The following is a 27,894-nucleotide window of genomic DNA, read 5'->3' as shown; positions in this document are numbered from 1 at the left end:
CATCAGTGCAAATTTTGGGGGAGGGAAATGATTATATTATTTATCTGTTTTTGTAGCAGTTCAGCTTAGCTACTTACTCTCTAGGTGCACACATTACATCTGTTAGTGTGTAAGTGAACTGTAAAGAGTTTGAATTCAAGAATTTCAGCCTCTGATTTAAATGTGAGAATCCTGCTTGCTAGAGATTTTAACATGTTAAGTGTATATGCTAGTATGACAGGGAAAAGCTTGGCCACATATATCTGTAAGCACCTGTAAATCAGACTGCATTTGTATACTACACATGTAGTTGGAAATCTGTCTATTAAGAACTGTGTGATTGGAATCTAAATGCTATTTAATGACTAATTACTGTTATTTGCCATTCATAACTTGGCATTGTAAATGAAATGTTAGTTTTAGCTCTGTCATTGGATATTTCTTATTTTACCAGTTATTTTAGGGTTTTTTTGTAGCAGTATAAGAAACTGTTGTCTTTATGATTACTGTTATCTGATACTATGTCTTAGTAATTAGTTTAACAGTATATTTGCACAAGTACCGCTTAATAAAAGCAATGTGTCTCGTTATTACACATATGTTATTATACTCATCCAGTTAAGTCTCCTCTGTCAATTACTATAAATCTGTGTGTATATATTTCAGGGTAGTGAAGATTTGGTCTTAGAAGAGGAATTATGGAAAATATATAAATACACTTGTTCTAGAGTTGGATTTGGACATTATTTGCACTTAGATATGGCTGCATAGTAATCCTAAGAACTACACGTTCTTAATGGTACATGAGCAGGTGATTGCTACAAGAGGCTACTGGATGATCTCAAGTTCTTCATTACCCTATGTGGTTGTGATGCTAATATGTTTTGAAACTGCAGTTCTCCAACATATGGCCATCTTTTGTTCCTTTACTGCTTTGCCAGCTCAGTCTCTTTTTTTTTTAATAAGCTGTTCAAAGATCATCTCATTGTAGAGATTCAAGGTCTCTCCTAATATATGACCATGACTGGTTTTGCTGCGCTTCAGCCTTTTCAAAGAGCTTTTTAGCAATAAGACAAATTTGATGCTGATTTAGGTTTTTCTGGGAAGCAGAAACAGATTTTGTTGGGGAGCAAAACAAATTGAGTGCAAAAGGTCTCACCACTAGGAAGCTGAAATTATGACATAAAATTACGTCTTTCTGTACTAATTTCTCTACCTGTCTATGTGTCTCAAACTCAGTTTGAATAACTAGAGGCTTCCTTACTTGTGACTGTCCTTTTTTTTTTTTTTTTTAATGTACATTGGGAATGTCACTTACAAAACTTCTGCATTAAGATATAACAGTGCTAGGCAATTTTTTCCTTAAAAATATCATTGATTAAATATCTAGGCAAATTTGAGTGTCAGATAAGTTTACCTTAAATATATATGTGTGTGTGTATGTAATTTCCTACATAAATACATGCCTTGGTTGCCAGCTTAGTCCTCTGACTGTTTTCTTTTCTTTTGAAATGTTGTCTGAACAAGGCTTTTTAGAAGGGAGTGGTAGTTTCATTTTTATTATTCTAATTATACCTGGTGGTTCTTAGGAAATTTCCAATAGCTACACAGTTAACACTAGTGCGTAGCTACAAAAATGCTTGGAAATAAAGATATCCCTTGCTTACCCAAAAAATTAAACTCTGAATATCTTTTTTTATAGTTTTATTTATTTAATTAAAAAAGGAATGCACAAAAAATTAAACTGTATTGTTACTACTAGGATGAAGAGTGTGTGCGTCTTGACAAGGAGCGATTGGCAGCTCGATTGGAAGGACATAAAGAAGGTATCGTGCAAACAGAGCAGATCAGGTAGGAATATTTTTTCCTATAGATAGTATTTACTAATATTTACTTAAAGGGCTAGTTGCCTTTCCTTTTCCATTGTATCCATCCAGAATTCTATAGAGAATGACAACTGTCTTTTGGGTTATGTCTTCCCAAAGTCTGGCAGAGAGGAAATGGAATTATAGTAAGACAGTGTGGATGCTAAAAATTTTAAGCTTAGTGAGCACTTAGTTGGTATCAGATAGTTAACTGTCAGCTGTGTAAGTTCAGAAGTCTAAGATAAAGCTAGTTGCTTAATTCTCATTGTGTTTCAGCTCTCAAAATGTGAAATAGGATTTGTAGTTCCTACAGTTAAGATGTATGAATATGGATTAACTTTCTTCTTTGTTGTCACTGAATTTTGCAAATAACTAATTTCTCAAGATTGAATTTTGTCTATCAAGTAAAATTTATTTCTTTCACATAGGTGATGTAATGAATCCTTGTCTGCAGCTATATCAGGATTAAATTTATCAGTTAACTTTGTAACAATTAATGTGGCAAGTGTGTACAGAATATATAATTATACCTAACTGCATGATAAATAAATCTTTTGATTATCTTCCTATCTGTCTCCTGTGTAGGCATACTTAAAAGCAAACTGCAAAAAGAGATCTGATTGCCACACTTGAGTAAAAGTCAAAAATATAGTGATCTATTCATTGTTTTGTGTAAAATAATTTGGATGCTAGTTTGAGTGTATCAAGTGTTTTGAGGTTTTTTTGCATACCAGACAATGCTGCAGTGAGAATTACTACATAGAACTACTTTGTTCTATACTTATTGACTTTTAATACAGGGTGTAAAAAACTGCCTTTTAAAAACTGCAGACAACACAGGCACTGAGGCTGGGGTGTGTGCATGTCACTCATTACTGTATGTTTAGCAGCAACAAAAAGAAGTTCCTTTTCCAGTAGCTTAGCTACAGAAATGGAGTGCCTGATAGCCAGTGCTACTTGTATTAATTTTTCAAGGTGATCTCAAAAAATCATGTAAAATTGGATTAGGTATGTGCACTATTCAGTCCTTTTTATTCTTCAGCTCACCTGGAAGGGAATAGGGCTCACTGGCAATCAAATTCTGCTGTGTGTACAATTAAAAGCAAACATAGGTAAAGATATTGCAGCCCTAGATTGAGCTGACCACCTCAAATACAGCTTAATGAGTGCAAAGTTACTACCATCTGTTGTTTGTTTGGCCTACATGCTCTGTTCTGGTAACACTGATTTCCACCCCCCCCCCCCCCAAAAAAAAAAAAAAATCTGCATTGCAGAACTTCAGCCAGAATTTAGACTAATGCTTTGCATGCATCACAGCAACCAGGGATTCATTGACTAGACAGAAGGTGGTAATCCACTATCAAAACAGGGAGCTCAAATTCAATTATTTTGTAAATGGAAGTGTTCATCCCCGTGCTTTAAATTTATAGTCTTCACTGCTGCTTGTTATAGTAGGGTTTTTTTAGTGCTCTGTGCACTCTTGTTGTACACCTGTGTGGAGTCTTCTCTCAGAAAAACGGTTCTATTGTCTGAAATAGCACTGTCAGCTTACATGTAGTCTCTAAATGTATGTAAGGAGACTGTGTTATGATTTATGGCATAGCCATAAATTTTAAGTAGAAGGACATTCACAATTTCTTTTTCCGGAGATTTTTTTTTGTGCTATTATTTAGTCTCTTCTGCTATTTTTGCTCATTTAGGTCCTTGTCTGAGGCCATGTCTGTGGAAAAAATTGCTGCTATCAAAGCAAAAATCATGGCAAAGAAAAGATCCACTATCAAAACTGATCTGGATGATGACATAACTGCTCTTAAACAGAGAAGTTTTGTTGATGCTGAGGTGGATGTAACCAGAGATATTGTCAGCAGGGAGAGAGTATGGAGGACAAGAACTACAATCTTACAAAGCACAGGCAAGGTAATGTTCTATTTATGAAATTATTTTTATGAAGCAAATAAACTACCTCCGCCCCCCTCCCATTTCTGTATCTCTAGCCTGGTAACCGCAGATGGTTGGGGGAATTACGCTTAGCGTGCTAGGCAAAGGTAAACTGGAGGGCTGTTGGCGTATTGACAGAAGAGTTGGTTCTTAGCTTGCTGCAGTATGCCTAAAATACAGCCTAAAATACTTGCTTCGGCCATTTAAAAGAAACCAGGTAATCACTTAATTCCTCTCAAACAAAGCTGGCTTGAGCTCTTCAGTTGGGAAGGCTGTATGAAATAAGTGCCTGTAGGTTTAAAACAGACAAGAGAAATCAGTGAAAAGAGGGAGATCTAACAGGAGAAGTAGCAATATGCAAGCATTGGAGAAAAGTCCTAGGCTATTAAGCTGTAGAAAACACTGAAGAAGTAGGGAGAGAAAACAGTAAAATGAATAAAATTAGCAAATGTTAGAATAAGGATTTTCTGGTTATTTTTCTTTCTTTGAGCTTCTTTAAGTTGTGTCTTCAGCTCCCGCCTTGATTATATGCCATCTAGAACATGCTTACAAGCACAAATGATGGCTTGCTTTCTTTAGATGGTTAGTCTTCCCCTATATTGTAGAGATATTTGGAACTAAATTTCTTAAGGAAGCCGTAAGTATTTTTAATTTCTGAAAGATTGCAAATGCCCTAATTGTGCCCTTTGCTTTCACTTCTTGTGTAAGTAGTACCACAGGAAAATTATTATTAGAAGTAAATGAATTCCCAGGTTTTCCTTGCTGTATTTTTAGCATTAGTCATTTTCACAACTTAGTCTCATGGTCTTAGTGAGGAAATAAATATTCTTGAATTACAAGGTTATTACTAGGGGTGTGGTATGTATCTTTCCCAGCATGCACAAACAGATGGACTGCTTTTGCTTTGAGTCTGAGAGGTTTGCGGTGATCTCACTGCTAAACAGTTGATGATAAATTGGTAAAAACCTCGAGCATCTTTGTCATACAAAATGTTTATATTGCAGGAGTCTCAGTGGCTTTTTTTTTCTCCTGTAGTGAATTATGTATGGAATTTATATGTTTACATGTCTTCCAAGGAAGTCTTGCAAAGTTGGTATGGAAAAAGTTGAGTATTCTGTCCTGGTATCCTTGTAATAGTAGTGAGATGATCTAGTGCTTTAGGCAAAATCTAACATGAGCCTCTCAAACAGGGGAGAGGCAAAAGACAGGAGATCATTTGTTCTTGGACTGTAGTGTGCAGTTACTTTGACTAGTTGGAGGAGTATAGTAGGCATGGCAGTGAATCTTTATTTCTGTTCACACAGGGTTGTGGGAGCATTCTTGGTAGCGTGAACAGGAATTATCGAATTCAAGTGCTTCTATTTTTGTATAAGAAACATTGGGGCATGGGGGAAGGTTTGGAAAAGGCTTTGTGAAGACCCCATAGACACTGTTTGGAAACTCAGGTCCATTCTCTCAAGTAGATGACTTATTTGATTGCTTCTTGTCTCATCTGAAGAACTTTAATCAAGGAAGCATGACATCCCCCAGCAAAAGCCATTTTGACTTTTCTGTATGATGTATTATTTGCTAATGTGCCTGCTAGTTCTTTTTATTGTAATTTCTCAGATTCTGCCTGATATGGATTTATTGGGAATCTGTTGAATCCTCCTGGAATGTGTTCAAAAACAATGTTGACTTCAGCAGTAATATCCATACCGTATAGTGTGTGATTGCGTCGTGTCTGAATTCTACCTTTAGAAGGCCTGAGTGAATGGCAATAAATTGTAACCCCCCACCTTGCACGTTGCTTCAGTCTGACAGCTCCAGGTCACCATTTAACCCAGCTCCAGCTGAGGTTAAATGGTGTTGGATTTTTGGTGGGGTTTTTCTGCCCTACAGGAATGTTGAATTTGGGTGCGTTGATACTGTTATTACAGAGTATTCAGCAGCTACATCTCAGAGTAGGTCCTAAGGACTAAGAGAGGCTTTTCCTTTTATGACTTCTCTGGCCAGGTACTCCTAGAAGCAATTGCTTATGATAGCTAAATAGTTAATCTCTGCATCACTTTCCTTCCTGACACTTATCCAGTCCTGAAGGTAACTTCAGTCCCTCACAGTTATTGTGTTTTCTTTGGAAGTCTGTCTGAAATCTATTATTGACCCCGTTAAGATTTGATAGTTGGCAACATAACCCTGATATTTTAATGATTTGGTATAGATTACTATTCAATATATTTGCCTTTTTTGACTCTAAGCTTTCTGTAATGCATAGCTCAGCTCCTTTATCTGCATGGCCCCCTTTGTTACTCTTATATGACTTGTACTCAAATATTGCAGTGATCCCTGGCTATCTCTGTCTTTTTCCTGGATTTCTGAGATCCCTGTTGTTTTTAAACCAGGCTTTTCAAAGCTAGGCACCTATCCTTTTTGTTTTAAAATTTCCAGAACTGGAATTTTTGTTGAGGCATTTTTTGTGGTTTTCTGTCTGATTGTTAAGCATTTTTATCTTCTTTTGAAACAAGGGTTTGATTTAATCCCTAGTGAGTCATTCTGCACTGTCTGTTTTAAGCATTTGCTGGCCTTCCCCAAGACTTTAGTGTAGTCTTTTAGAGTTTATGAATAAAGTGACATTTTTATGTAATCACTTTTCAGATCCAAATTCCATTTGTTTAGTCTAAAGTTTTCCCTCCTACTATGGTAGCTTCATTGTTTAGAAGGGATTTTAATTTCAGGTTTGAATAAAGACGTGCAACATTGCTGTTTTGATGAGTCAGCTGATAGTCTAGCCAGTTTAAAATGTAGTCAGATTTCAAAAACAGTAGGAGAGCTTGATAGGAGAGCTGGTTCTGAATTCCCTTACTGTTCGTTCTGTTAACAGCCACAGTTGTTGGCGGCTTTAAGAAATTCATCTCTTCTATTTGGCCACACTCTTCACACAGTCCAATTCTCTTTGTTGATCTTGAAAACAAACACAAAAATTGGGGTCAGGAAATTGCTGTCTTCAGGCCTAACAGAGCTGTACATGCTGGGAGAAAGTAGTAGTACAGGTATAGCAAGCAGAGCTTAGAAAAGAAAGTGGAAGTTACTTAATCTGAGTTGATGTTTGGACTAGGTATTTTGTTACCGTACATGGTGCATTATTTTTTTTATAACCTTGTTTTATATTACATAAATTCGTAAGTAAGCGGTTAATGAACAGCTAATAGTTTAGGATGCTTATGTACGCAGTGTTGGAAGTATACGAATGAGTTCTTGATATTGCATTGCCATTGGCTGAAATCTGTTTCTAGGGCACAGGTAAAGTTTGTCTTGTAAGATTTTATGTATTTTAAATCAGTCTGAGCTGAAATGTTACCTGGTGAAGATACGTCAGATCCGGTGTTTACACTTAAACTGCAGATCGTAGGGAAGAATACTAGCAAAGACGTTTTCTGTAAGAACTTTATTGTCAGAACCTTTGTACATTGAAGCGGATACGTTCTCAAGTAGCTGAAGATTGAACCGGTACAGAGCATATTCACCATCAGAAGTGTTTGGAGTATTAAATTTTGAATTTTTGACTTGCAGGGGTTTCCCTTCCTGACTGGGTGCATGTTTTTAAATAAATATCTGACCATTTTGTAAAACAAAACATTGAACATTGAGGAAGAACCTTTGTTTTGAGTTCAAACTGCAATTGATTACCTCCTTTCAACTGTTTCCCTATATCTTTCCATCTATCCATGGATGGATTTATTTATTTATTTATTTAAAATCTCTCATAGAGACTTCAGCAATCCTTTCTGAAGCAAACATCTTTTTGTTCCTTCTCTACTGTAAATGCATTCATAGCACTTGAATTTATCCTGTAGGAACAAATGAGAGTAGTCTGTAGAAGTGTTAGCATTCACAGGAATATTTGCAAGAGGTCTTTTGTCTCAGTGACTTCTGATGTACTCAAATTAAAAGCCTGTCTTCCTGCAAGCTCAGGATTGTTTCTCAGATAAGCAGCATGGTAATAGAAGAGGCTCGATTGAGCATGTTTTGTTTGTGTAGCAAAATCTAGAACTGGAGACTTGGAAATGTTTATAAGACTTCAAGCAATGTTCTCATGGCAATAGTGTGTACTGAACATTTCTGTTCTAAGATGTCATTTGTCCTTTTCTTTCTAGAGGTTACTGCTAATACTAAATTTGGGGAATATCACGTGATACTTTCTTGCAGGTGGAGGTATATTAAATTTCCTTTAGTGAACTCTAACCCTGTGTACAGGAGAAAAAGCATAATCCATGCCATCTAGCTTATGGCAAGGCTGAAAAGTCACACGACACAACCTTTCTGGGTTGTTTCAGAGCTGGTGAGCTGGAGCAAGTGCTGTGCATACTTTACATATGTGAGTACAGACACACACGTGTACGGGTCTAGGTATGTGGTGCAACTGCACAGGTATTGTCCAGCTGCAGGATTTGTGGATCTCTTGGCCTCTTTTAAGACACACCCAAGTAGCTTCTCTGCTGGTTTCCCTGGGACTTCTGCCAGTCTTTCTAAGGTACAACAAGGCACTAGGAGTTTTGAGCGACCCATAAGGCATCTTAAATTATTGTATGCCTGAATGCATTCTAGGAAAGTTGTCCATTTGGATCTGTACAATAGATAATTGCTGGTATTTTGTTTTACTTACGTGTTTGAATTGCCATTGTTGCCATTAGGGAAGTCTGCTCTTGTAAGGGGCTGAGGGACAGAACTTCAGAGTAGAGCTATAAAAATTAGATGTGGAAAATGTGAATTTGAGGTAAAAAAAAAAAAATTGTAATGGAATTAGCTTTGCATAAGCTGGCAGAGTAATCAAATATGGACTCCTCATTCAGCTATCTGTTAATAACACGGTATTTATTTTAGTGTGTTAAAACTTGCTACAGGATCACAATTTTATCAAACTCATCCCTGTAGCTTAGTTTCATAATGCTTGAATTGTAAAAGACTTATCTTTTTGTCAATATAAAATTGTTTCTTTATGTACATTAACTTACTTGCTAGATCTAGGTTGAAGCAGAAGTCTCATTTATTACTTCTTGATGCTTCTTTTCTGCAGACTGTCAAATTTGAGTTTGTCTCAGTCTGCATTGTTAATCCTTTCCTTACTTAGTATTTACTTTCCATAAAAATTAAGAGAACATCTTGAGCTATGACTTTTTAAGATTAAAAAAAAAAAATTCTTCTATCTTCTTTCCTTTCTAATGAAGTAAGCCTAAGTGAAGTAAAATGTTTATCTTCTGCCTTAAACTTGGCATTTTACATTCTATTTTATATTCTATTCATATTTGTATTAGATTACTTTATGTTAGCTGATATTTTTCTTAAGCCTTATTTTGAAAGCTTGGGAATCTTCCCTGTATTACAAAAAATAATTTGCTTCAATAAACAACTCTTGCGAGTGAACTCTTCATCACTTTTCAGATTTAATATCTTTGGTTCTTATGTCATAATGTTCTGGCTATCTATACTCACCTTTGGAGAAGAAGGTTGATGATACCCTGTGTGTTGTGAAAAGCGCATTATTACAGAGGGGTTTAGACTCAGGCCTAACTTCATTTTAGAGAATATAATTGCAAATCGTATGTATTAAATACCATAACCTTGGAGGGGGATGGGGACATGAGAGTGCGTACGGGTTTTTTTTTCCTGCTTTCGGAAACCTTGTTTGTGTGCATGGTGATGACTCTTCCTTTTTCCCAAAGGAATCTCATCTTCATGGTAGGCAGTATTTCTAACTGTGTTATTTCTGCAATTAGTGTGTGCATATTTTTATTTTTGAAAAATTGAGGTTTTTTATTCGTACCTATTTTAACAATATTTTTTAAAAAAGCTGCAGGAAAGATACTTTAAGGTTACTTTCTGTTCTTACCTTTGTTCCAAGATATTTTGATCATTCTTGTCAACTAAGTCCTCTGTAAGGGCATTACAATTTATAGTTATCATAATATCAGTATAATTTTTTATATGTTTTTGTAACTGGAAAACTTTTCACTTAAAAAATATTTATAGCAAGACTAATAGAGTATTTTAAACTCATCATTTGTGCCAGCTAAGTTCTCTGAGAGAAAATTTTGGAAATTTCAAAGAAATTCTTTGATTGTGAAAGCAGTTTTTTATATGGACTCTAGGTGGCAGAATTGTTCTATGTTCCTGAAATCACAGTACTGGTGCATTTAATAGCCAATTTGAAATGAGGAAGGCATGCCAAGTTAATAGAAACTACTCTCCTCATTAGTGCTCTCAAATGGAACAAGCGTATGGTTTTAAAATGGTTGTGCACAAATGTAATGGAAGGATATAGCTTATGTTCCAAAACTCTACTTTATTCGCTTACTTACTAACCCTGGAAGACTGTTGTATTACTGCTAGAAAATAGTGATGTTTTGAATACAGCACATAAAGATGCGATCGTGAAATTTTTATTCATTTTTAATAATACGGTATCTTGTTGTGCCTCAAATTTATCAGAAGGCTTGTAGAATAAAACACTGTTGTCTGGATGAAAATTTCAGGTCCACTGTGAGGTAACTTCACCATACTCGAGTACTTCTGTGACTACATAAGAAATAGCATATGTAAAAGTATGCTGCATTTGTAGCAAAAATAATCTCAAATTACTTGGGGTTGCTTTGTTTGCAGGTTTTATACAATGATCTTTCTTCAGGATATTATGATGCTATTTTTTCAGACTTCTCTATTAGCCTTTATTCTTTTCAAGTTAAATACTTCGGATGTCTTCCATATAAACCCCTTTGCTATAAAAGTTAGTGAATAAGTTATAATAATGTGGAACAAATGAAGAGTGAAACTTACAGAAAATATATCCAGAAATACTTAGGGGTAATAACTATATGTTTTTGGTTTAGTACAGTAAACTGTAGTATCATTTAACCTTTCTGATTGGAATGTGAAGAAACATTTTGATTTGATTGGAATGTGAAGAAACATTTGACTTTTTGGGAAAGATTGTTTTGAATTTTTTCCTTGCACTTAGTTTTTCACATGTTCAAAAATCTGACAATTTGAAAATTTATTAGTAAAACTGAATTTGTTGCTAAGCCATGCATTCTGCTTCAGTTGCTTAGCTATATAAATTCTAGTACTTGATTCACAATTTCTTACATTGCTACTGTCCTGAAAGCACATCTAGGAAGATCTCTTTATTTTGGCAGTCCTTTCTTAAATTGTTCATACATTAATGTTTTCTGTTTCAAGCATACTGTTTTATGAATTACTATAATGTTATATACAGGTCAAACATGAGTAGAGAATAGTTTGAGGGATGCCATGAGCTCTCTGCGAGGACACCTGTATCTTGCAGGAACATGGTCTGCATCAGTGCAGCTAAATATTTTCTGTTCTTTACATGTTACTTGGATCGAAGGAAGGGAGTGGGAGAGGCACATGTTTGTGTAATTCAAAAAAAAGCAGGAATTTGATCACAACTAGACTGTTCAAGATCATATTTCCAGCTGTGGTATTTAGTTTAAGAGCTCCTTTATTAGGTGAAGAGAGATGCATTTGAACTTAAGTTTTGTGAAACTTGGGTCAGAAATGATTTTTATGGTCAGAATAAGCGCAATGCAGAAAGTATCAATAATTCATGTAGGCTTTCCACCAATGTATTTGCATGCTTGCAGTAACTGCAAATGTCCCTGAATATCAATTTGAGTATGTTCAGCTTTTTGATTCTGAGGGCGAGCTAACCGCACAATGTTAAATGTAATGCGTTAAGACTATCTTCAGTTTAGAAGAACAAGGGAAGAGCAAATCAGCTTCAGTGGTGAATGATTTGTGAATTGAAGATACTTTTAGTTGCTTAGAATTTAGGGGAGTGATGCCTTAAAGGACTCTAGATTTAAATGTGCACTTAAAAATTTCTAAACTTAATTTACCATTTTGATCCATACTTTGACTGTTAAGTTTTTAATTCCTGCTGTACTTCTATGAGACCACCTGGATACTGTTGGCATAGCTCATGTCATGCAGCGTATTAGAAATTGCAATGTTCCCATCACACATTCTTAGTATTTCTGGTACAGCCTCATGCCTTCTGGTTTGTCAGTGACTGCAAGGGATTTCACAGAATATATGAGCATGGCAAACACCTGTAAAGTGTGGTAGGCACTTTTTTTTTCTTTCTCCATAGTTATGGCTGTATCTCTGGACAATGCTTGTAGCGTTCTACAGCTCTTAACCATTCTGAGATGCAGATCCAACAAGAAATGCTTATTGTGAGCTCAAGTAAGAGTTTGTAGGATCATTTCTAGGTTCTTCTGTCTCTGCAGTAAAATGCTATTATTTAGTATCTGATATAAATTCTTTATATCTGTAGGAATATTCTGAAGCTGGATAAGCAATGCTACATAAAACTGTATATGTTCCTAATTTCATGTGCCAGATTTCATCTTGTATTTTTGTGTAGAAAATTGAAATAAAGTTAAAAAAAAAAATGCCAGCCAGATAAAGCTATGATTGTGACTAGAAGTCTGTTAGTGAACCATTAGGGTTCTGGCTACTTAGAGAAACTACAGAATAAAGGTTGTAGTCTTCTTAAATAGAGCATAGTTTGTTCTAAATACAAGTAGATTGATTGCAAAGGGAGTCTTGTTAGTGATGCAACTTCACTTAAAGTTTTCTTCATCAGAGCAGGTTGGCTTTATTTGCTCTGGTATTTCTCCTCAAAGAGCCTGGTGTTAAATTGACACCAGTAATAGTTACCACACTTCTTGTATGTTATCACTGTTCTCGTGGGTGATAGAGCATCTGTGCCAGTAAATTTTGAAAATTAACATACTGTCGTTGCAGGCTTTCCTAAAGAAAATAGGACTTCTTTTTGTAAGAAGATTGTTTGCTGTGTTTATCTGCCCAATAGCTTCCATTCTTCTTGATATCCTCTGTTGGCTACTATCCTTTTCCCTTACAATTTATATCTTGTGCATGGGTGGTCTTTTTAGAGGAATGAATGAGGATGGGAAGAAGAAACTTCATTGTAGGGCTTTATTTAAAACAAAACAAAAATACCTCAAGCGCCTGATTAGAGAGGTGCTGAAATGTTGCCTCTCTTTTCCAGTGTGATGAATTATTATTAGGATCAGGCATGGTGGGAATCAACAGAGAGCTTTCATAGAAATAGCAGTACTCCAGGGAGAGGAAAAACAAAAATTGATGAAATTTCCCTTAAATACTAAGGATTTTCTTAAGCGTTGTTTTTAAAGCACATTCAAATTCCTTAAAGATTTAATGCAGAGGTGCGTAGGCTTTTTTCTACTCTGCCCCAAACCAGAAGGTTTTGGTAATAAAAATATTACATTTTTGTATTAAGTTTAACCAAATTTAGGGCAGAAGCTAGGGGATGATCACAATTTGACCTCTCTAGAGGAACAGTGAAAACTTAGTGTTTTTTCCCATCCGTCAGGGCTTTTGCAAACCAGTCAGTAGCTGTAATGGCATTCTTGCTCAATCACTTCTCTGTCACAGCAATGTAATCCTGCATCCCGGAATGAGCCAATGAACAGAACAACAAGATGATCATCTTAGATTGAGTGTTTATTAAAACTCTGTTATTTTTTTCCCCTGCTAAACAGATATTAGTTGTGGCCTTGGGGGACCTGCGTTTTCACGCTCTAAGAGAGTACATCAGCAAGAACACTTTGTAATTCCATGCTTATCAATGACTTCTTCTCTCAATGGTCTGGAAAAATCCTGTTTTTTAGCTGTTGTAAATTAAAACTTGGTCCAGAACATGCAGTTTCAGTTAAACAAAAACTGAGATGCTTATATGCCTTTGAAAAATCCAGAATTTAAAATTTAAGTCTGTTTTTTTTTTTTTTTTTAAGTGTAGTAGATGTAGGTTTTATGAATGAAGTATGAAAGGAAAGCTAGTTGTAGTTTCTCTGTGACTGGAAGAAGCCTTGGTTTCTACATGGACAATCACTCTTCTACATTCTTTCTTTTGTTAATTAGTTTCTCTCTCTTGAATTTCAGAAGACTGAGTAGCTTGTCATTTTCAAGGGGTACCAAGCATTGAAATGCAGCGATGATTTTTGTAATTGATATGCTACACAGTCCAGAGGTTAGGAGAAATCTGAATTTCCATTAAAAACATGCAGTTAGACTCACTTTTCAAAGACTTGAGTTTGAGTATTCTTCAGTAACTGATGTGTGCATGGCTCACAGCTCTTTGAAGTTTTTTCCCTCCCTATGCCCCTCAAGATTTTTATAACTGAAAAGAACTTGAAATACAGTTTTGTGAGAGTTCTTTATGTCTTTGTGAAAAGAACTGTTTTTGTGCAAGGAATGGCTTTCTAAGCGTGCCTTTCTAAGTCATTTTTGGTGGCCTTCCAGTTCCAGCCCCTCCATCTTGGAGCTGACTGACAACATGCTAACTGAGGGTAAAGGAACTGGAGCAGCTTTAAGAGTCCTACAAAATTCATGCTGGGAATTTTTGTTTTGTAACTTTTGCATGTGTTTTGCAATGCCATTTTGTAATGGCAATGAGCCATTGCTGAAAGTTGTCAACAGAGAAGGACATTGCTGCGTACATCAATATAAACTCAGAATGCCTCTAGTGCTCATGTAATAATGAGTATATGCCTTTCAAAAAGATTAATTAGTATTTATATTTTTGCTCAGAACAAAACAGTCCTAGTAATATTACCTGGAGAAGTGTGTTAAAAAGCCTTGATCGGTGTCTGTTCAGTAGTGCCTCAGCGGCTTGGGGTGATCTGACAAGACACCACACAAAACTGTAGGGATTATTATCTTGGCTCGTTCTTGAGTCTTGGCTTTGTGAATGAAATCTCTGTACTTGCTTTCTTCCGTTCAGACTGGGAAGCTGAACTGTACAAGAATTATTTGGTGCCAAATGGAATGAGGTGATTCATATAATTCAAAATAAATGATAAAGGAAATGCCTCGTTAATCCTGTGGTGTAATTCGTGTCCGTGAACAATTAAAAACCAGTTCCAGGTGTGCTGTGCCTTGTTCAAGAGCTTTGGAAAGCGTGGGAGGTGACTGCCTGGCCTTCCTGCCCCGGGCAGGAGCAAGGGAGCCCTCCCAAGGGTTTGGGAGGAAGCTGCCCGTAGCAGGGGGGAGGCAGGCACAGGGAGGGCGCCTGGCATCCCCACCAGAGCTACAGCAGCAGGGGCGATGAGGCTGCTCCGGGAGAGCCGGAGTGAATGCTTCCGTTTCTGCAAGCAGCAGCAGAATTTTTTACTATTTACTAAAGTTAAGTTGTTTTTCTGTGAAGCACAAGTTAAGCGAAATGGTGTTTTCTAGCTACGTTTGTGTTGCATAAAACACAGTCAGCAAGGTTCATGGGTATTTGTCATGTTTTTCAGAACTTTGCCAAGAATATTTTTGCAATTCTTCAATCAGTAAAAGCCAGAGAAGAAGGCCGTGCACCTGAGCAGAGACCGGCACCGAATACAGCACCCACGGTAGGAGCAGCATTTTGAATATGATGGCTGAGGCTCCCAAAGTGAAAGTATGAAGTATCTTGTCATTTTTAAGTTCAGGGTCTGTCTTGGTTTAGTTCCAGTGAAAGAATGACTTTCAAACATAACTTCACAGATACTCTTTGCCTTAAGTTACATTTATTGGTATTTAAAGAGTTGAATGTATCAATTCAATTTGTTCAATATGTTCTTGTTATTTGGAGCTTAAACAGCTAGTGCCAGCTTCCATATGTACGAAGCAGTAGCTACATTCTGCATCTATTTGCAAAAAAATATATTAGATGAGACTATTGCCATTTCAAACAATGTTTTGCAGGGTTTTTTATTTTTTTTGACAGAATAGCAAATGTTTAGGAATCTGGAACATGACTCATGAGTGGGAACAGCTTGAACTAGATTTCTTTTGCCTGTGATTAAATCAGGAAGACAGATTTACAGTTTTATTGTTTAAGCCTATCTGAGTTTTAGACAAGAATTGGTTTGTATTGTGCTGTTTACTATTGGGCTTTATAAAACTTAATGTATATGAACTCAGTGGCAGTCTGCTGTGAAATCTATTTAATCTTGGATTTGGTTTTGATATCATTACATTTAACGAAGAACTAAATTTAAATAGTAAGATGAATTTCAGCGATTAAATATTTGCTTTATGTTGAATTTCATAATGTACACGAGTCTATTCAAATGCACCATTCAGAATAATTGTGGCAAGGTAACTAAATCATCCATGAAAAAGAGTGAGTTGATATTTACTGTGCTGCTAGATTGGCACAGTTTTTAAATTTTTTTTTCTAGTATTCATTTTTTCCTTCAAATTAGTTTTTATGCTGTAGGTTTAGCAGATTTTTAGCCTGATTAGGTTTGCAAGGAGCATTGCATGTGTGTAGCTGTAGGCTTAACCATGAGTTGTCAGTTGACAGTTTTTTTTCTGATTCTTGAGATATTACAGAAATACAGTGTTTTCATAAAAACTTGGATTCTACCTAATGTGGTTCATTACTTGCACTTTAGTTTTGTTTCAATTTTTTGTCATTCCTGTTGATATGTAATTTTAAACTCTTTCTGTTATAATACAGAGAAGCAGATGTTAAAATGAAACACATCAGAAGCTTTTAAATGCATGGAAAGTCTTACACAAGTTAACTTGATTTTTCTACTCTTTAGTTGCATGTAGTACTTTGTGAAGTTCAAAAACCACTGAATACCTTCTGGGATATTTTCAAAATCTTAATTTTGTTTTAGGATCCCACTTTACGAAATAAGCAACCTATTCCAGCTGCCTACAACAGATATGATCAGGAAAGATTCAAAGGAAAAGAGGGTAAGTTGATCATAAAACTGCTTTAAAAAAATAGGAAAATCTGAAATTGGAAGTGATCAGTTGTAATGTTAGGGTTGGTTGACGGGTGAAGGGGGGAAAAGAGGTTCTGTGCCACGGCTTGTCAAACCCAAGACCAAAAAAACCATGTAACTCTGCCTAGAGGTAACTTTTCCATTAGGCGAATGGCCTGTTGGCCAAAATTATTGGCAAGTCTAAAAGCACTACTTTTTAAAAGTACTACTTTTTAGGAAGCAAACCGAAAACTTTAAACCAGAATTTGTTGGAAAAAAAGTGTTTGTTAGAGAAGGGTCACATGCCATCAATAAAAAAGCAGAACTGCAAAAATAACTATCAGATGCATAAAATAATTCTCCATGCCCCCTACACCCACAATCACAATGATTCTAGGAATTGTTTCCAATATTCTATTGGAATAAAAGGCAAGAGTATATTACAGTACTACATGGCTATTCAGTTTTGATGTCTACAATTAGAGAACAGAAAGCATAAAATATAACCCTAAGGAGAATTTCATGTTATTAGAAATTTGTGAGGGATTTTTTTACATGCCCATCATAATAGGTAATGTAGAAGTTCAGAATCTGACTATGCATCTCTGAAGTTACTTAAGAAAAAATTGCTTTGTAAATAAGAACTTACAAGTGAATACATTGTTCAGGGATTTTTTTTCCAGCATTTGAGACTTCCTACAGTTAGTTGGTCAGATATTTTGTTATATTCTCAAACTCTATACCCTGTTGGCCTCAATATACTTTTATTTCAATCTTTTTGGTTTGGGTTTTTATTTACTACTCTCACTTAAAATTGCACTAAGGAGGGAAGGGGGGAAACTTAAGTGGGATACTTACTAGCTTTTTAGGTATTGAAAAATAATCTACAAATAGCATCCATGAAACTTTATTGTTTTTTTTAAAAAAAAGCTATGGGAAGTAGGAGGAAAGAATGAAAAGTGTTCCCTTCTGATTTTTTTCAGTCAGAATATGAAGAGTATTTCTACTAATATCTCCTCAATTTTGTGTCTGATAATCTTTAAACTTTATTTTTTAGACTTGACCATTTGCCAAGTAGTCTTCCTATTGTTATCATTTCCTTTTTAGAGTAAAAAAAGTCTCTACTGGACAGTAAGAAATTGGAGAAAGAAATTAATAGATAAGTATGATGGAATGTATTGATATGTATATCATGGTGTGGACTACTTTAAAACAGCAAACACATTTTTATCATCCTTTGGTAAAGGGATGACCAGCGTTCTTCTAGATGACAAATTTCAGTAAGCCACACAGGTAGAGCACATCTCTATTAAACAAATGAATGTATTTTATGCTTTTATTGCGTGTGCACAGTTCAAGAGGTCATAGGTAATAGCAGATTTTGTTTGGTAGGAAAAAGAACCCAAAAGTCCAGCAGGTAACCAGTGCAGTTTTAATATAGAAATTTTGGAGCAGAATTCAAAGAACAGTGAGATTGAATGATTACCAGGAAAAAAGCAAAAAAAAAAAAAAAAAAAAGAATTTGCCTGTTATTAATAATGATGAAAAGTGCATTTATATGTTGTGTAATTCTGAGGATTTTGAGGATTCTGTCAATACTGAAAAGGACTGGACCATCTTGTAGGTCTTGTTCCAGCTAAAGGTTCTTTTGTCATCATGGTAGTTATGAAGTGCCTGAAATGGTCATATTCTACCTTAGCACAGTTGTTATCATTCTGTACCTTTTTAAAACATGTTTTCACACTTGGCCTTTTCAATTTTTTACCTTCGGTTTAGTCATACACTGTGATAATTTTCTATTTTAATTTTCATGGTCTATTTAAAAAAAAATCCATTCCTTCAAAAAAAAGATTTGTATTTCTAATGCTAGTCCTACCCTCTCTCTGACTTAGTACTGCATCAGTTGCATGAAATCAGTAATCAACATCTAGATTTCTTACAAGAGGACTTAAAGATCTCTGATATCTTTTTCTCAGTTGTGAATTAACTTTAGAAAATAGCAAAAGACCTTAGTTAGTTAGTTACTTATTTCTGTATTCTAATGTAAGAGACTTAAACTCTGCGAGGAATGTAATCTCAACTGAAATTCACCTTAAAGTAATTTTCAAAATCTATAATTAGATATTAACATTTTTCTGTACCATGTAGTACAGGTAATGTACTTGGTTTAAAACTGGACTAAATGCATCATTTGCAACTGCATTGCAGTGAACTTAATCTTTAAAGCATTTTTAATTTAATTGCTCCAAAAATCAGGTTGTTCCCCAACAAAAATAGTGCAAAAGTGATGTCAATAAAATAAAAATAGTTAAGGCATCTCTGTTCCATAAAGGTGTTTTTTTTTTTTTTTTTTTTTTTTTTTTTTTTTTTTTTTTTTTTTAAAGCAATCAATCTAATAAGAGCCCGGAATTGTTGGTAGTCTGCCTCTTGAAAACTAGCAGTATCTGGGGTTTTGGGAAGACATCTGAAGGCAAAGAAGGCAGATTACTTAAGTTCTGGGAACAATGATTCTAACCAATGTGTTAGCCTGTATCAGTAATGATGGATAGATAGCAAATGACCCAAAGCTGAACCCTGTAGATTTCTATGATTATGAAGGGTTTCCAGATCTTACTCTGCATATGATTTTTCTTTGTGTGTGTCTGGTTGGCCAAGGGTTGCAGTACGCAGGATTAATTGTGTGATGTGTGTAGCAATGTGCAAAGTGATTTTAGCAAAAGATTGAAATAAAGCCAACAGAAGCAACAGCTCCTAGTCCTTTGCCTTTGGGTCTCATCTGTTTGCTCTGTCCTCAGATCTTGAAACTCTAGGAAGGCTTCACAGCAGTCCTCTAACAGTTGCATGATGATTGTAGCTAAATGCTACTTGCAGTTTTACATAATTTATATATTCTTTTAGTACACTATTACAGTATGCTGTACTGCTATTATTCATGGAGACTTAAATTTTAGGCAGCAGGAAGGTCAGCTGTTTCTTTGAATACTTTTGTGTTGGTTTAGTATAGTTATCAGATAGAAACTTCTTTTTAATGGTGATTTGAAGCTTGTAGAGCCAAGAAAGCAGACTAGAAAACGTTAACATGAGGTGCATTAAGGAGACTGAGTTGCAGTCAAGTTTGTCTGCCTTTTCTGGTGGTCTGTTATTTCTGAGGTGGTATCAGGATGATTCTGTGGTTTACCTTTGTAATCTTGATGCCAAAATGGACAGGCTTTGTTGCTAGAATGTTTTAGGTTGCTTTAATAATAAATGTGAGGGGCCTTTGTAACTGTTAGATACTTTCTCCAAGAGCAAAGAAATAATCTGTTACACCTGCAGTCAGCTGAACTGCTTGTGCAGTCCGGAGTAAGTTTGTAGCTTTCTCTCCAATGGATATCTTGTTGCCGCAGCATTGATTGGGAAGGCAACTGAAACTTTGAGCTAATACGATGTTTGTTTCGTAGTGCACTGCAGGTAATAATCTGTTTTGAATGCAGTACCTTGTTTGTTTTCCCATTTTTTTAGGTAACTTTACCTGAGAGACTGCTTTTCATGTGGTTGTTTCTTAAGTGATTCCAGAGTGTAAAATTGTGTTGAGCTGATAATCTTGAAGATTTGCATTTTCTGATCCATTGAGTGTGTGTAACAGTATAGATGGAAAATTTAAGGTTTCCCTGTGCTACTCTAATAATGTTTAAATCCCATCCTTTAAGGAGAGTTTGTGGAGAGTTATTCTTGCACGTCTAGTGTAAGTATGCTGTCCAGGTATCAACATACTAAAAGCTAATGACTGTAAAAATTAATATTACTTTAAGTCTATTTAGTATAAATTGGAAAAGGGCTTGCTGTACAGCCAACTGACTTCATACCATAACTGCAAAAAGAATATTCTTCACCATATCCAGTGTTTCCTTCAGGAAAGCTTGCCATTTATTTTCTGCTATTGTCATCTTATGTTTGAATCATTCATGTAACTGGATTGTGTTTTCTAACATAGCAGTTTTTCAGAAAGGTCAGTCCTAACATTCAGCCTAGGAAGTAGTGAATTATAAAATGTGATTTCTTTCTGTCCTTAGGTAGTAGGAGTTTCAGAATATTGAAACTTGACTGTCCTACTAGACTTTTTTTATTGATTCCGTTCATTTTTAAGGATATAAGATTATGCTTATTTCTAGCAGAGAACATATGCAAGACATTCCCATTTTGGGGGAAATAGATTACAGTCTCTGCTATATTCTGACTGAATGTGATCAAGTAGTTTGCTGACATACCTGTTCATTGCTGGAAAACGTACACAGGTTCATATGGCAATTTTTCTGTTGATACTGTGAGAAACTTAAGAACATGGTGTTACGTACTTGTAAGGTGCTTATTGAACTGTTTTACATGTGTTGGGAATTTTGTAAACTGCAGTTAATATAGTTTGGAAACGTAGGCATGAAACTAACTTTTACTTTTTATAGTACTGAAAAGGAGTGCTCAGTAAACTCATGTAGAGTGAAATTCAGCGTCAGTGATATAATTACCATAGGTGTGAAAATGCGTTAGTGAATCATTTTCTGAGGAGTCAGCAGAGCTGTTGCTATCTGTTTTGAGAAGTATACATCTGGAAAAAGAAATGGTTATTCAGTCTTACTCATCCACAGTTCAAACAAAGTCTTTAACTAGGCTCACCAGTGTTTCAAAGCCGTGAATGATCCTTTATACTGCTTCTATTTGCCTAGATTCCCTTCCAGAAAATCAGGTTAACTTAAAGCATTTTTTTAAACTATTACTCCGTAGTGTATCAGCACTCAAGTTTGCACTTAGAGTGGATGACTAGAACGGCAGCAGGTGCAGGATCAAAAATGCAGTGGTCTTTAAGCAAAGGGAAGGCTCTTTTGAGTATTAATACTCAGGAAATGCTACATATGTCCACACTACAGGGAATATAATCAGTCCAATAAGCTGATGCACTAGTGTGCTAATTTTCATTTCTAGGTCTAAATCTTTTAAATGAGGAGACAGTCAGATTGCTATCTCATGATGCTAGAAAGGTAACTAATGATAAACCACATAGAAAATGTATATGATTCTTTTGACAACCTTTGGGTTATTGGACTGTGAAATTATGGTGGCAATACACACAAAGACTGCAGGAGAAAAGATAGTCTTAATATTAACTGACTTTGAAGCATTAGAATTGATTATTCAATAGTAGTTACTGGGTTTAGTCCATAATGATGTAGTGTTTAAAGGCTTTTCTTGCTCAAGATGGTTTTAATAATGTTTTCGTTTATAAAACTGATTACGTCTGGCAAATAAAGCTGGAATACTTCATTACTCTTGAGTTTTGCTTGCATTACTCATTCTTCAGTGTTAGACTTGCATTTAAAATATCTAGTATGGACTGCTTTTTGCCTTAAAAAAGGTGTATGATATAGCCTGTTTTGCAAATTTACTGAAAAATCCCAAATGTATAAGCAATTGTTCTGTATCTAATCCCAAGTTTGAAAATAAAGATCCAAAGTCTTGCCATTGTGATTATTTGTTTAATTAAGGTCGCTTTTTCATCTTAAATACTTAGCCTTTCCTTTAGTAGTTGACTTATAATTTCATCTGCTTCCTCTGTTACTATCAGTGAAGCTGTGATTTTGAAATCACAGTTTTGGAGTTGCAAACAAATTCTTAGCTGGTCGTGAATGTTTCATTTCTGTGCTGCTCCATGACTCAGCAGCAGAGGTTGGAGCTGAATTGAGGAGGAAGGAGGGAAGAAGCACATTGCATTTCTCCTCTTAGTCAGAGGCTGTGATCAGCATTTACACTGATGTGTGCTGGCAGCACATCACCTGGTTGCTCTGTATTCTGCTCCTCTCTACTCTGGCCTGTTAGGCCTGTTGTGTCCCAGCGCTGGTTTTGAGCAGCTGCACCAGGGACTGCTTGAGGTCAGTCGCTGCCCTCAGCGAATATTCTGGAAGAAGTGCTGCTCCGCTTTCCATCTCAGCCTTTGAATGTCTTTTTGCAGCCAGCTGCAGTGACATGGATAACAGCTTCTTGGTCATTTTTTAAGCACGAATGCAGCCATAGCTGGAGTTCCTGCCTTGGAAGCATTTGGTTTCAGCTTAGCATAGGCTGTGTACAGGGAGTGGAGTTGAAGGTACTGTGTGTAGGCAGCAAACCATCAAGATTTTCTTTAATTAAAAAAAAAAGGAGGGGAGACAGGGGCATGATTGTGCAAGTGACAGAGCTCTCGCTTGTGACAATACTCGACTCTCTAATAGAAGTGCTGGCTGACTGGTGGACTGACACATGGTGGATATCAGAGGATCAGGAAAAGGGCTGTAGTTGGAGAAAAGACCAGTGCCATTATCAGTTGAAAGAGGGTTGCTGTGGTGATGCCTAACTCTCATTTGCTAGTTGCTTAAGAACTTGAGGTAGGCAAGCTGACAGGGGTTTGGGATGGTGGTGTTCTCTGCTTACTCCACTACCTGCAGGTAGCAGATCCTAGAATCTCTACCCTATGCCTTGTGCTGGCCATGTAGTGTGTCTCAGATCTACATCACTACGAAAAGGTACTATACCTGTATTTACTCATGACAGATCTATCTATCTTTCTTTCTTTCTTTTTTTTTTTTTTTTTTTTTTTTTTAACACCTGAGTAGCTGTTAAATAGCTTTAGGGGGCCCATTTAGGTGCCTGAAAAGCAGGATAGAGTGTCCTTTTTCTAAAGCCTGAGTGAACAGTGGCCCTTTGGGATCCTAGTTGCTTGCTAGGAAGAAGAGTTAGCAGAAGGCTGGGAGCAGGAAGTAGTGATGGCTAGAGCCATGTTTAGTGGCTTTTGTGGCTCATTAAATGGAACTGGGACAAATTTTACAAGGGACTTCATCTTTTTTGCAAAAGATACAACAGTTGGTGGTAGAGCAAAAGCTTGTGCCCCACCAGTGCCTCTCTGTCCTTCACTTCACTTTCTAACTATGCTACTAACTCTTCTCTGACAATCAAGGTTTTTGCACCTTTATTCCTTTGCAATACTAACAGAGGCTTAGGTGAGGGGGGGGTGGTTAATTCAGGAGAGTGCAAAGTTTTACTGGGGGCAAAACAGGAGAGGTCAAAGGAAAGAAATAGAAACCTAAACAGTGAATGAATGTGTAGAACTAATAATAGAACCAGGATTTGTGCTTGGGAAGAGAAAAATTGTGATAGGCCAAGCATGATGAGGGGGTAGTGCTTGCTGGTCTTGTTAAAGTGTATATATATGCACTGGAGTTTGGGAAGAACTTCCAGCTGAAATAGTCAGAAATTCTGTATGTCACAGAGAAGAAGAACCCATAAAAGGCCTGTCTGGAAAGGGAAGGTGAAAAAATCTTCTGTTGCTGACCTTCTGCAATTCACAGGCAACTGTCATCCGATATAATTCATCTCCGTTTTATGTCACTCCAGGTCAGCAAAAAGCATCTCTTCAAGTTAGGAGAGCTCCGCCAAGTATTCTGTAAGCCCCCAGGCACTACCTGAAATATTAATATGTTTCTTGCCCAGCGACAGTGACCTATATAGTTGAGGAGAAAACTGTTGTCCGTGGAAATGCTATGATAATGATAAAACTTCACTGCCTTAAACTGAAATTCAGCTCTGTGAATCCTGAGCTGAGATGCGATGCATAATTACCTCTTGGAGATGCTAGAGAAAGGCAATACCAATTTTATAAAGGGAAGCTAGGCATTTTCCTTTGAAGTAAAGACTGCATTCATGACTGTACCTGTGTTTGATTTCTCAGAATTGATTCTATGTAACTCAGGAACATTAAGTCTGGGAGAAGGGAGGCCTTGAGAAGCTGAGGTATGGAACAGTTGAACTTGAGGTGTCTTCACACCCTGAGATCAAGAAGTGTCTTATGGCACGATGGATGGTGCATGTAAAACAAAACATAGTCTGTAACTCTAGGCTCTTCACTTGGTATTTGGCAAAAGATAAGTAGCACGTTCAAGGAAAAGGAGACAAAACAAAAATCAAATGTTCAGAAATACAGATGCATATTTCTGTGCTGGGAGGAACATCATCACATCAGTTTTTAACTCTTAGGCATTGTCTGTCTGGGCACTAGAGAATCATATAATCTGGGAAACTTCTGTGCCTCATTTCCTGCAACTGTCTGATAGGCTTTCTCCTTTAAGGACGAAAGGAGAAGCAACCATAGAGTCTCCCCAGAGCATCTGCACTGTCTTCAAAATTGTCTGAGTTTTAATTTAAGTTAATTAACTCTTGATAGGAGTAAGAAACTCTAATAGTCTTGGAGCATCTGTTATTTTTCTTGTTCTTTTTGTATGTTCAAGAAAGAGCATTACTTTTTGGTCTTTAATGTTTTGTGCTGATGCATTGTGTGAAGGTCATGTAACAAATGGCATTAATCTTCCTATTCCCGGTAATTGTTTCTGTACACTATCCTTTATCCAAGTTTAGATGGAGCTGCACAAAAACTGCTTAGGCATAGAAAAATGCTTGCAGTTGCTATGTCAATTGTTTATTGTGGTCAGCTATGACTTGGTTTCATGCCATTTTAAGTATGAATGAATGGGAGTTACACCATTTTAAGTACAAATGAATTGACCTGTTGGTTGTTAGGGTCAATTGACAGCAGAGCTATGAGATTGGGGAAGGCATATGGAAAAAGGGTTTCTTGCAGTCTGGGTGCCAGCATGCAGGAGTGCTGAGAACAGGAGGGTGAGAAGGACTACTGAAAAGCAAACAGGTAGCAGCAGCAGGTTTAGTCACTGAGCATTTACAGACTTGTGGCATTTACCTCAGCATAAATTCTGCCTCATTAAAACTATTTGGGATGGGGGGAGAACCCCTTTAGTAATTTTGGTCTTGTAGTATGAATTTATGTAGATTCTGAGCTACGTATCATACAGTAATACCATTGCTCTTCTGTACCCCAGAAGTGGATTTGCCTTTTTATGTAGCCCCACTTTTGTAGTCACTTTGTAAAGCAATTTCTTATGGAGCATATTTTTGCATGCATATAACTACGTGTTGAATATGTTGCATTATAATGCATTCTGAGAATATGAGTTTTTTCCATCCTGTAATAATAAGAATTCCTGAGACTGCATGTGTGTGCAGCACGTTCTTGCAAAGATTTAAATTTGTCTTTTCTGTGTCCTTTCTATTTTGTATTTGAGTAGTCTGTGCAGCAAGAAAAACTTGTTTGGGAAGCAAAAGCAGAAATACTACTTTTTTTTTTTTTTTTTTTTTTTTTTTTAAAAAAGAAAATACTACCTTAAAATACTGCCTTAAAGAAAAAAAAAGACAAAAAAGAAAAAACCCCAAAACACACAGGTTCCATAGTTGCTGACCAGATTTTGTAATGCGAACAGAACTTAAAACCCTGCCAGCAGTAAGACCTGTTTCTTGCAGAAATAACTTCAAAGACATTTCCAGTGATGTCAGTTTAGACATGATGTCCTTGTATTCATAATGATTTACAAGAGCCTTTTTTCCTTTGCAGAAACGGAAGGCTTTAAAATTGATACCATGGGCACCTATCATGGAATGACTTTGAAGTCTGTAACGGTAAGCTAAGAGTCATTTTTGAAATATATTGTATAGAGATGATAGTGTACTTATATATTGTACCTCTATATTTCTTGTCTTCCTTGCCTAGGCTCTGAAAGGTTACTTGAGTTGACTAATAGAATTAAGGAAAGTTGTTTTCTAAAAAAAAAAGAAAAAAAAAAGGTGTTTTAATTTTGATCTGTATACTTCATAGATTTTTGTTCAAGGAGATATGTCTGCAGTAAGGCTTTACTGAAAGGGTGGGTTTTTTTCTGTTTGTTTTTTCTTTTCTGTTTTTTTTTTAGATGGGGGTATACAGTCTTTTTGTGCTTGACTAAAAGTTTTTTGGTAGCCTTACGTGTACCTGTTAAGGACATGACTTCTTGCATAATCATAAATGATACAACTGTACTCCCAAAGCTGAAGTAATAAAAGCAGGCTTTGGAGTATCTCAGTTTCCTACTGTGAGTTTAATAACAATAAATTTGATGGGGAGAATTTGACCTCTTCATTATTGTTGAAACCTTCTATCATAGTGAGATTGACAGTCATTTCTTTCATATGACTTTAAGATGGTGGTGGTGTGAATTGCTACACATACAGATGAGGAAGGAGACCCTCAAACAGAATTCCTTTTTTTGTCCACTTCTGTGGAAGTGAGTTGAATCCTCTCAAACTAATGCTGTTTTGATCTGCTGGTAAGGAGGACAGATGCTACAAAACTAGTGTAGAACCTCATTAAGGTTCTTGCCATCTGCATACCTATATAAATCTGATGAGTAGACATCACTAAACACTATCCTAAATCTGTACACTATTTCTAGTTTTTACTCCTAATTTGAACATAATATAGTATCTAGAATGTAAATTTTGTAAAACTGTTCACCACTTTGGGTTTTTTTTGTTTTTCTTTGATAAAAGCTTATGCTGAAGTCATTTATTGCAGTCCTCCTTCATTCTTAAAATGTAGGCATCTATAGTTAATTTTTTAGTATTTTAAATAAGGAGTCCTAGTTCTAAACAGCAGTGTTTTAAGATGAATTCAGGAATTACCTGGTGAAGGAAGAAAATAGTCTGTTATCCCCAAAGGTTTGTTCTTGCCATTTGCGCTTGTTTGTTTACTGACAAGTTCACTTGCTGTTTCATGAGGGTTCAGGCAGCATCAATGCAGATTTCCATTGCGTGTTATATCTGTTTCTAGTGGTTGTTTTGTGACCTAGTAAATTAGTTGTGTTTAAATTGTCTGGGGCAGGGGGAAAGCATGTTTACAGTAAAGTACAAACAGTCAAAGGTTTTAAACTTTGTAGTGCAAGAACTCTGAAAGGGAAAGAATGCGCAGTAACTCTATTTTTTTTTCCATGGGTCATTAAAAATAATTAAATTTTTGTTCCAGGAATCCTAGCTCATACTCAGTTTGCTACCTGACATTTTAAAGTAGAGTTATTGAGTTCTCCTTGATGGTTTGTTCTGTTAAGCAAGAAAATACAGCTAATATTAGAATATTTTATTATAATCTTTCTTGTAATATAAACTAGAACTTTTGAAATTGTTTCTTAAGAAGTATGCATGGCTGCATGTAGAGCCTCATTTGGTGTCACGAGAAGTGTTAAAACTCCATCTGTCATTTAGACATTTTTCTAAGAAAGAATTTATAAGTGATTTTTTTCTAAGTGAGTTTTTGAGTTTTCTAGTTTATTAAAAAGGTGCCCGAAATGCTTAGCTCATTCATAAATAGTGGTGACATATTGACTTCGTGTTTTGGAGGGGAAGAAATAAATCTGTTAATTACGTGGCACAGAAATGTTCATCTGTTTTTG

General features: G+C 36.1%; 1 protein-coding gene across 1 annotated transcript in view; it reads left to right on the top strand.

The window, feature by feature from the left end:
* The window catches only part of CDC73 (cell division cycle 73), a 105,822-nt gene that overhangs the window by 7,823 nt on the left and 70,105 nt on the right, over positions 1-27,894 (top strand). The window contains exons 6-10 of the mRNA XM_062581644.1: positions 1,742-1,830; positions 3,545-3,761; positions 15,122-15,220; positions 16,481-16,559; positions 26,031-26,095. Of these exons, the coding sequence (XP_062437628.1) occupies positions 1,742-1,830; positions 3,545-3,761; positions 15,122-15,220; positions 16,481-16,559; positions 26,031-26,095 (549 nt within the window). The remainder of the gene's footprint in view (positions 1-1,741; positions 1,831-3,544; positions 3,762-15,121; positions 15,221-16,480; positions 16,560-26,030; positions 26,096-27,894) is intronic.

This window comes from Rhea pennata, chromosome 8 (genome assembly GCF_028389875.1).
Source record: "Rhea pennata isolate bPtePen1 chromosome 8, bPtePen1.pri, whole genome shotgun sequence".
NCBI lineage: Eukaryota > Metazoa > Chordata > Aves > Rheiformes > Rheidae > Rhea > Rhea pennata.
This window is presented reverse-complemented; position numbering and strand designations above follow the sequence as displayed.